The following is a 10,667-nucleotide window of genomic DNA, read 5'->3' on the forward strand; positions in this document are numbered from 1 at the left end:
GGTATTATTTGTGGTTGTGAGGGGCTTCATTGGGATGGGAAAGTAACATAAACCACAAGTGACACGTAATTATCTTCCTTGTTTTGCTTTTGATCTACAATCTCTGGACCGATAAACGAACAACTCAAGTATACAGAAATTTTTTGAAAAAATTGATAAAAATAAATAATAATATTTCGGAGTATAAAAATGCAGCATGCATTTTATGAAAATTATGTACTATTGATTTTTTTTTTTTTGAATATTTGGTTTAATACAATCTTTTTCGAATGTAAGGATGCTGAACGGAAAATGTCACTTAATAGACATTTCAATTTTCCAGTATAATTTTTGATAATAATCACAGATATTTTCATGCAGCTGCCATAGTAAAAACTAAAATTTAAACCCGGTCAAACGAGGAGGGTTTAGATCTGATCAACCGGCCTATAAATTTATCTAGAATAAGTAACGATGTTTAATAAACTGTCCTGATATATATGGAAAATAATTCGTTTATATTTTATATTATATTGAATAATAAATATTCTAACGCTTAAACTTAATAGTCGTAGATTTTTTAATTATTTTTCTTTTAAAATTGGTATAAATTGTTAGTTTGTGTTTATTTTCCCTTTTTTTTATAGTTTTTTTGGTTGCTAAATTATTATATAATGTTACGGTTGAGATTATCTATGATAAACTAATTTTTTTGTGTGTAATTACTAGAATTAAAAACACGTTTAATGTTTTTATCGAATTTGAAAAAAAGTCAAAAGAAATGGTTCGATGTTTTGTTGGTCCAACTCGAAATTAATGGGGGCGGGGCTGAGAGTGGGTATTAAATATTGGTCAAGTGAATTGTCTTCCCAACCTTCTCTTCTTTTGGCCCGATAAATTTCAACGGCTTTATGTCGTGATAATATGTGAATTGACACAAGCCGATCATATTCTCTGATGAGCAGCAAATTCAAGCTTTGGTATGATCTTTTCTTGTAAATGGGATCATCTGAAATTTAACCTAACTCACAATTATAACATTAAGAGTTTTTTTGATATTGCTTGCCATGTTGAACTTGAGGATGAGCGGTTCGGTGTTGCTAAATACATGACAAGTGTTTTTGTGGCTGAATCTAATTCCTAGAAAGATAACACTTACTAATGTTTTTTTGTGGATTGTACACTCAAAGGCATACCATGTAACTAGAGATCATGAAGTATTTGTATATTTTCATTGAGTTTCTTGTTACACGATCTGAATATATGTAGGAAATAAAGTAAAAATTGAAGTCAAATGCATCGTCACTTGCAAAATAGAGTTGCATGGTGGTCGAGCTTAATTTTATCTTGCATGATGTCCAGTGGCAGAGCCAAGAATATGGCTCTGTTCGAGCTATTTTAAATTCTAGAATCTTTAATATTTTAAATTGATATACTCGAACTAATATCATGTTAATCCAATATTATATAAAATTTACATCCCAATTTTTTTTAAAAAAAATTGGGCCCGGGTATTTATAGAGGTTGCTCCGCCGTTGATGATGTCCTTTATTCACCACAAATTCGACAGAATCTGTTGTATGTTAGTCCTCTTCTAGGATTGTTTTAGTTTAAACTTTATTAGTAATTTGGTTTGTATATATATCTACTTATAACAATATGTATTATGATCTTGGACATCTTATCAATTGTTTTATTATATTAGATTGTGACAGACAAATGTTTGACTATTGTATTAATCGTTGTGTTTCGTTAAATGTTTGTTTATCTAATCTAATAATGCAAATGTGAGAATGTTTACATTTTGACATGTTATATTAGGTCACAATGAGTTAAACAAACTCATCTACTAATTAAATTATGACTATTAAATTCTTTTTCTAAAGTTTATTTGTTGAATTACGAACAGTGTCTTGCTGGTAAAATCTAACGTTGGACATTCAAGTGTAAATAATATCTAACAAAAGAATAAAACGAAAGGATAACCTGATTATGATTCATAAAAAATGAAGGAAAATAAAGAATATATACATAGTTCGGAACAAATGGCAAGCGCATCACTACGAACAATGATAAAAATAAATTACAAACAGCATTGCATTTTGAATTAATCCACACAATCAAAAAATGTACTTTTTTCCCCTAAAAACGTAAATAATATATTAGCATGGCCATGTATGTATATGTAAGTATACGTATAAATAATTGTACACATAGAGTACGCGTAGAAAATTTGTACTTGTAAGCATTATAGATCGCCATGCACCCACTAATGCCAGGATAGCTATGACAGCTACGTGAGTATCTTCTATATCCGACAACTTCCACAAATACTAGATTTTATCATCACAAAACTAAATCCGCCGCCGCCCGTGAGGGCTGAGCCTCCCACCGTCACCACCATCGTCGCCGCCGTTGTTAATGACTCGTATATTTGAGCGAATTCCAATATCGACCCTCATCCCACGTCATGATATCCTCACACTTGTCCTCCGTCCTTTCCATTCATTTCTTGCCAGTCTCCGTCTCACTCTTCGCACTTTAATTTCATTAATGGATATCGGCCATCATCATTCACTGATTCAGCAGCAAGTTTGCATCATTTATCAAAATGGAACGAAGAAAATTAAGATTTTTTAAGACATGAACCAATTATTATCAGATATCAGAAAAAAAATATTCATGTTTAAACAAATCGTAGGGTGCCCAAAGATTATCTAATATACAGGGCCTCTTCGCATCGAGCCTTAACCATGGCTTCCCCTTGCCACTCCAGTGCAGCAGGCTCACTGGACCCGGATGCAGATCCCTGCATAAACCTTCAAGATTATCACCCCCGAGCCCGTGTTGATTCCACCGATGCTCGACGCCTTCAACATTACCGGCAAAAACCAGCAAAAATGGCGGGAGAGACCCTAATTCGTAGATTCTGTATCTTCTCTGTATTTTCATCCAATATTCTAGTTTCTTAGTTAACCCATGGTTTCTCCATCTCTTTAGATCGATTACCATTACTCCTGTGTTGAAATAACAAGGGGCTCTTCTTCTGAAAGTGTCGGAGAATGATGGGTTCGACCAGAATTTGGAGTTGAAGTAGTGGCTGAAGTTTGCGAGGCAGTACTCTGGGGCTCCGAGGACGTGGGAGTTGAGGTTGATTTCCCAGAGTTTGGCAATGTCGTCGATGACTATGAGGTCGGAGTCGAGGTATATAATGCGGGTGACGGAGGAGGGGAGGAGGTCGGCGAGGTAGATGCGGGCGTAGTTGAGAGGCTCGTCCAGGGCGCGGCGGATGGATGAGGAGATGAGGTGGTTGACGGTGGTGGGATTGAAGGGGTAGAGGTGGAAGCGTAGGTAAGGGAAGGTGGAGATGATGGTCCTGAGGAGATTGTAGCGGTGGTCGGCTGTTGCGAGGAAGTGGAAGACGGTGTTTTCCGGGCAGTACGAGTGCTGGAGAACGGAGAGGACCGCGGCGATGGAGCCACGGAGGTAAGGGGTGGCGTAATCTAAAGTCATGGCTATATGTATTGTGGAGGAGTTTTCATGCAGCGGTGGGCATGATATTCCGTTGCGGAATGCAGGAGCTTCCCGGAATTGTTGATGACTGACGGCAGAGAGTGGAGGAATGAGAAGGAGAGGGAGGAGGACTGCGGTGGCTAGGTGACGGAGATCAGGTGGCATGGCGATTTGGAATTGAGGAGGTGAAATATGGAGAGGACTGAGCCCTGAGGTAGTAAGTATTGGAATAAATAAATAAATTAAACTTTGTTTTGGCCAAATCTTTTAAATCTTATTTTAGTTTTGAATGCATAAATTGATTTAAAATTTAATTGAAATTGAGATTTTAACTAAACTAGTGAAAATGAGTGATGGCCCACTTGCCTTATTAAACCTGTCCATAAGCTTGATTCCGACATGTCTATGTCCATTATTGTCTTACCGTGTGTGTATATATATACACACATTGTATTCATAATTTTTTAATATTTCATCACGTCTAATGAGTGAGTAAAATCTAATCGATTCTCACATAAATGTGCACGATAAGTGTACAACATATCAAAATTATATATATATATAATATATAGATATTCTATCTACCGAGTCTATTTTTGTATTAGTTGATGAAATGACAATAATCTATTTATATATAATTTGATATGTTTTATCACATTTAATAATATTAAAATCATTTCATTTGTGAACACACAAATGAGCACAATAAATGAAGATTAATATATCAAAGAGTAGGTCTCTACGGTCTCACAAATTTTTATTTATAAAATAGGTCAATCTTACCGATATTCACAATAAAAATTAATACTCATAGCATAAAAAATAATAATTTTTCATTGATTACTCAATTAAGAGATTTGTCTCACGAAATACGATACGTGAAACAATCTCACACAAATTTTTGCTTATATTCAAAATTATATTTATACATACATAATTCAGTATATATGGGATACAAGTAAAAATAATTTGCATAGTTTTTTTTTTGGTGGTGGGGGGAAACCAACTGAATGTATTGTATTTACATTGGAATATATGTTTGTTAAAAATAAAGAATACTATTTGGCATCTGGGTATTGAATGTGTGGTAGGACTGTGAAAGCCAGCCTGGAAAGACGCGTTCTTTATGAGGGGCCAAAATCCAGTGTTTCCCACCAAATAAGATCTCAACCGTACATCACTGCTTCCGGTCAATAATGTAGCCGACGGTCTAGATAATAGCTCACCCTTAATTGCCGCTACTATTTTCTGTTCACACTCGCCATTATCCACGTGCTGTGCACACTCGATTTTGGTTGGGCAGTGGCGCTTACACGCGGAAAGATGGTTAGGAGGGGACTGACTGGTATTAAGAAGATATAATAGTGGATCGAGTCATTAGTTAGTCGCAATCTTCGATACACGGGAAATGTGAATCGTAATTAATGCCCATAATTAAGGCCGCGACCTTTTTAGTGGTTTATTTCGTACTATTTACGTGGGTATTACTCTACTGATAAGATAAGATAGATGAGCAAGATTTCCATACATATATAGAATTCATTTTTTTTATTTGAGGGTACTGTCCACATAAATAAGATTTCATCTACCCTTTTTAATAACTACTGTACCGTCACTAATTTTTATTTTGACAATTTGATAGGTTATATTAAAATTTAGAATTTTAAAAATATTTTATAATAATTTTTTTATGTCATGAGTAATACCATATTTAATTTAAAAGTTTAAAATATTATGTTCGTTGAATCGAAAATTATTCTTTCAAATAATAAAGGCAAAAATTTGTGTGAGACGGTCTCACGGGTCGTATCTATTAGACGGATCTCTTATTTAAGTCATCCATGAAAAAGTATTATTTTTTAGGCTAAGAGTATTACTTTTTATTGTAAATATGGGTAGAGTTGATCTGTCTCACAGATTAAGATCCGTGAGACGGTCTCACATGAGACCCACTCAATAATAAATCACTAATTTATTGATGAATTACTACTTCATACGCCCAATTATATAGGGGTGAGCATTCGGTTAATTCGGTTACCGATCGAACCGAATTAGCCATAACCGAACCGAAATATTTATCCATAACCGAACCGACCGAATTAATTTGCATAACGGATGAAAACCGAACCGAATTAAAATCGGTTCATTCGGTCGGTGACCGAATTAACCGATTAGTTTAAAAAAATTGTGATTTAATTTAATTATTATATATGTAATTTTATTTTAACACAATAGTTTACACAAATGCATAAAAACATAAAATCACACACATCACAAATATATAATTTTATTTGAACACAATTAATACATATTATATCGATTTTAAAATTAAAAATTAAAATATTTATAAAAATCGATAAATAAAATTTTTATTAAATAATAATATTTATTATATCGGTTAATTCGGTTAACCGATTTACAAATTTTGAAAACCGTAACCGAACCGAATTAACTGATATAACCGAATTTTTTTAATTTGAAAACCGAATTTTCGAAATAACCAAACCGAATTTCCGAATTGGCTCGGTTCGATCGGTTAATTCAGTTTAACCTAAATCTTGCTCACCCCTACAATTATACATGTCACATTTTTTTGTTTGTTTCAGATATATTGGCATGTACCATGTTTAGTAATTTTACTAGTTAAGCCTTGAAAAATATACAACTATTTTTTTGGATGAATTAAATGAGGATGAAAAAAGAAGTGTACGTAAAATTGTTTTTCCAACTATTTTTCATAACTCGTGTGATTTAAAAAAAAAAACCATGTATATATAATTGAGATGGAAATATTACATAAAATTTCATAGTCTAAACATTATTAATTTATAGAAATTTTACTTTATAGAATACACATTCGAAACTATCAAATTTATTAAGCAAAATCCAAAAGCCAAACCAACTCGTACAATTTGGATTGTTACATGTAAGTCAATCACAAGTGTATGACATTTTATTAAAAAATTATATTTAATAATTATAGTATATCTTAAATTTATTTTTATGGTATATAGTAACAAGGCTGATGAATGTTAAGAATATGTGATAAATCATAGTGGGTGTTTGAGCAAACGTGTAAAATATATAGTAAGAACAAGTGATTTTCTTATAGAATTTGAAGGCAAAATTCCTCTATATCTCTCATCTTTCGCAAATGAAAGAATTTCAATAGAACACTTTGAATTATCCACTTATCTTATATCATCTCACTTCAACAAAACTGTTTTTTGTTGTGTATGTCTATTTATGATTTTGATAATCTATGTTATCAAATTGAAATGTTAGTCACATATCTTCGATTTTTGACAAATCTAGTTATTTTCTATCGAATGTGCTGATATTTATGTCTATTTATAATTTTGATCATCTATGTTATTAAATTGAAGTTTTAGTCACATATCTTCTGATTTTTAAAAAATCTAGTTATTTTCATTAAAAATGTTGATGTGATATTATATACGTCAATGTCATGTCGAAAAAGACCAACATTGATAGAAAAAAATACAGCATACTAAAATTGAATTTGGATAATATAGATGATAAAAAATTGTGAAAGGACAATATAAAAAACAAAAAAATTCCCTAATTATTATAATAAAACGATGTAGACTTGTTGGATCCAATAATCCCTTGTTATATAGGGTGGCGAGATCTGTAAAAGCATAAAATTATTCTGATGGGTTATATGACTCAATTTAATTTTTACTTAATTATTTATTTATGGACTACAAAATCCTCCACAAATTTGTTAGTTCAACTCCTTTCATGGTAAATACAAATTTTCATTTTGCATTTCATGAACTTTTGCTTTGTTAGAGAACTTCATCGAATGATAACTGACTTAAATATCAGAGAGTTTTGTCGAATAATTCCAAAAAAAATTCGTACCGTAGAAAACGATCCACAAAACTTGTTTACTAACTCTCAAGATTGGTTGATCACTTCAATTAATTAGCTGAATACTGACTACCAAGATTGATTGATCTCTTCAATTAATTAGATGATCACCCGAATCCCTAATTTCAAATTATTTTATTTTTTATACACGAGGTTTTATTTTGAAAGGGGAAGTTGGTGAAAAATCTCCAATCAAAACATTTCTTTGGGTTCACTCTCTACCCACAAAATTGTGGTATTATGTCATACAAAATGTGGTACACTTCATGTGGAAATGTGATACTAAAAAAGTTCCCAAGGACTGAACACAAAAAAAATCGACGGCTGGAGATTGAAGGCCAATTTTCCATTTTGAAACTGATCATTACATCAGATATTATTTCTATATTTTATAGACATCTTAATTATAATATAAGATCAAATTATCATTAATTTTTAAAATATTGCAATTGGTAACTCCGAGCGATTTTAGTTTTAAGTGCTTTTCACAAAAACAGTTGGCTTCCCGTATTTCCCCCCTATAACCGACAGTAGGTGGGAAATTTATTTTGATATTTATTTAATCATATTAGTCAATTATTATAGATACAAATATGTGAGATCAACTCACATAAAATCTACTAAAATATTAATGATTTTTTAAAAACATTATAATTTCATCGTTTTTTAATGCTAGAACAAATTTAACAAAATCGGACGATTTTGTAATTTTGGATCTAATAACATTAATAAAAAATATTATAATCGCATCCGGGGAAAAAAAAACTTATATATTATGAACAAATAATATTAGGCTGCATTTGGATAATTTTTTTCCCTAATTTGCCAACTGATTAAGTGACATTTCCCATCATCGAGTGGCAAAATGTAGTAAGGAACCACACATAGATATATGTATATGAAGAGATGTTTTGTATGAATATTAAGATCTGGTTTGGTAGCCAAGGATGACTAGTCTTAATGACTTCAAGAGATCAGGAAATTTTTAACCAAATCGAATATCGTTCAAAAATGCAATCGAGCTTGGTCCATAAAAATGTTGGATTAAATATATGGACTTTTAGGCTTATGAGCTTTCCATGTGAGTGAAAGGAAATTTGAAAAAGTAGGTTTGTCCCAAATTGGAAAAAATCAAGTGGTATAGATAGGTTTATATTGTGTTATACTTTATAGAGGTGTAACAATTATTGGTCAAGAGGCTCTCTCTCGCGTACACAGGCGCAGAGGGGTGCAAATCATGGGCCCGATTTGCAGTGAAAAAAGTTTGACTTGTGTGTAAGCGTACGAGCGCGACCTGAGTGCGTCGAATGTCGGACTAATCAAGGCAAAAATCGCCTAGCAGTCTATGTCGTCTTTTGTTAATTTTTTCTAGTTGAGACCTTTCGCATGATATGACTGTTGATGCTTCATCTACCATCTTTAAGACAACATTTGGCTTTTTATATGGATGGTATTGACATGTATAAATAGGGGATGAACCTAGCCTAGAAAGATAGACCGAAAAATCCACTTTCTCCTACTGCTACAGTTCTTCTGCTTCCTCTGCTACAGTACTTCTGTTCTGCTACAGTACTGTTGTTCGTTCTGGTACAGTACTTCTGCTTGTTCTGCTTCTGCCCCGTTCACTGATAAAGTTCAGGTACTGATTTTGTTCGCTAGCATAGTGCTTTGTGATGCAACTCTGCTGGTTTGCCCGTTGTATCATGGGAAACACACGTCCGCTGAATCCTCGGAGCACATATGGGAGGGGGCAAATATGTTTTAAAGAAACTGTACAAGCTACATGCCTCGGTTTGATTTAATTAAGCATTGTACTAATGTTTTGATTCACTATACTGATTTGCTGGTTTTACACATAACTATCTTTCATGTTTTTCATATATTTTGGACAACAATAAAGCAGTTTCTAGACGTCGTCCGTTGGCTATCAAAAATTATAGCGTCATGAGTTTATAATAATTTTCACCAAAAATTGTAAATTGAAGTGATTAATATATTTGAGAGACCCGTGTAACATATTTTCAAATTTACATTTTTTTATTGGGCATAGTTAATACCAGATTAGTGTTTGAGAACTGAATTAGTGAAAGAGATGTCTACCGAAAAAGTTAAACATAAATTACGTGAGATGAAATGTTAGTCGTTCGGGTCGACCTGATCAATATCTGAAGCGAAAAATAACAGTGTTAGCATAAGAAGTAATAATATATTTTCATGAATCATGTCGAGTAGGAGACCCGTGAGATAGTTTCATATGAGTCTTGTGAAACTATAAATAATGATGATAAAGCAACTCAAAATTTTATACTATGCAATAATATAAGCGTCATGTTTCTATCGATCACCTAAAAGAGACAATTATTTCACTTCGACACATTCTATAACTTGGCATGTCTCATTTTCTTATAATAAAATAGACTAAGAGCTGATTGAACAATGTAAAATGTGATTAGTCCCCAGGGTTGATCTCTCAAATAAGGGGTAATATTTAGATCCGATCCCAATTAAATTTACTCCATTGTAGCTAATAATGGACTAACTGATAAGTCTAAAAATTTTCCTCCTAGAAGAGTTATATTTATTGGTTTGCTATACCAGCCCTCACTTGCTGTGTCTTTGGATGAGTTCCATGCTACAAACATCCTCCTACTATATTTTTTATAAGTTCAATCATGTGCCCTGGCATTGTTGAGACTGGAAGTATTAATGAACTATCATTGCTTCACTTGGCTACTTTACTTATACCCCAACAATAAAACTTTAGAGGAGAAAGAAAGAATTATTTGTCATGGCATCATTTTTTTTTGCTCATTGCAAAAATAACAAATATTTCCTTAAATATAAATATGTCTCATTTATTTAGGTTTACATGTATTTCACACAAATTAAGAAAGTCATAAGAAATATAAATTTTAGAAAGAAATTTCCTATTTGACCCTTATTTAATGAATTTTTTACTTGGATTAAAAAATTGTTGGAAATCAAATTAATTATGATTTTAACATCGGAGATTGATTTGGAGGAGGACTGAGTAAATAATATAAGAAAATTTTCAAAATATTTCGATTGTACAAATAGTGAGGGATTACACTGCAATTTTCATATAAAACTATTTTGGTGAATTTGTCCATAATGGAGGGGCAAAATAGATATACATATTTTGGTGTCCTCATGGTTTCTATGATTCTATCATGTCCTCATCTTTAATAAAATAGAGTAGATATATTATTTTTATTCCAAGAACCAAACCTTAGTTTACATGTTAAGTGGCAGCATTT

The 10,667-nt window shown here is 32.5% G+C and overlaps 1 protein-coding gene across 1 annotated transcript; it reads right to left on the minus strand.

The window, feature by feature from the left end:
- Positions 1 to 2,015: 2,015 nt before the first annotated feature.
- Positions 2,016 to 3,730, minus strand: LOC140817167 (probable galacturonosyltransferase-like 3). The gene has a single exon (XM_073176800.1). The coding sequence runs from the start codon at positions 3,655 to 3,657 to the stop codon at positions 2,638 to 2,640; it is 1,020 nt and encodes a 339-aa protein (XP_073032901.1). The 5' UTR covers positions 3,658 to 3,730; the 3' UTR covers positions 2,016 to 2,637.
- Positions 3,731 to 10,667: the final 6,937 nt, after the last annotated feature.

Source organism: Primulina eburnea, chromosome 16 (genome assembly GCF_022965805.1).
Source record: "Primulina eburnea isolate SZY01 chromosome 16, ASM2296580v1, whole genome shotgun sequence".
NCBI lineage: Eukaryota > Viridiplantae > Streptophyta > Magnoliopsida > Lamiales > Gesneriaceae > Primulina > Primulina eburnea.

Bases quoted from the DNA above. Each gene is read 5' to 3' on its own strand.
- LOC140817167 (XM_073176800.1), bottom strand. From the start codon at position 3,657: ATGCCACCTGATCTCCGTCACCTAGCCACCGCAGTCCTCCTCCCTCTC.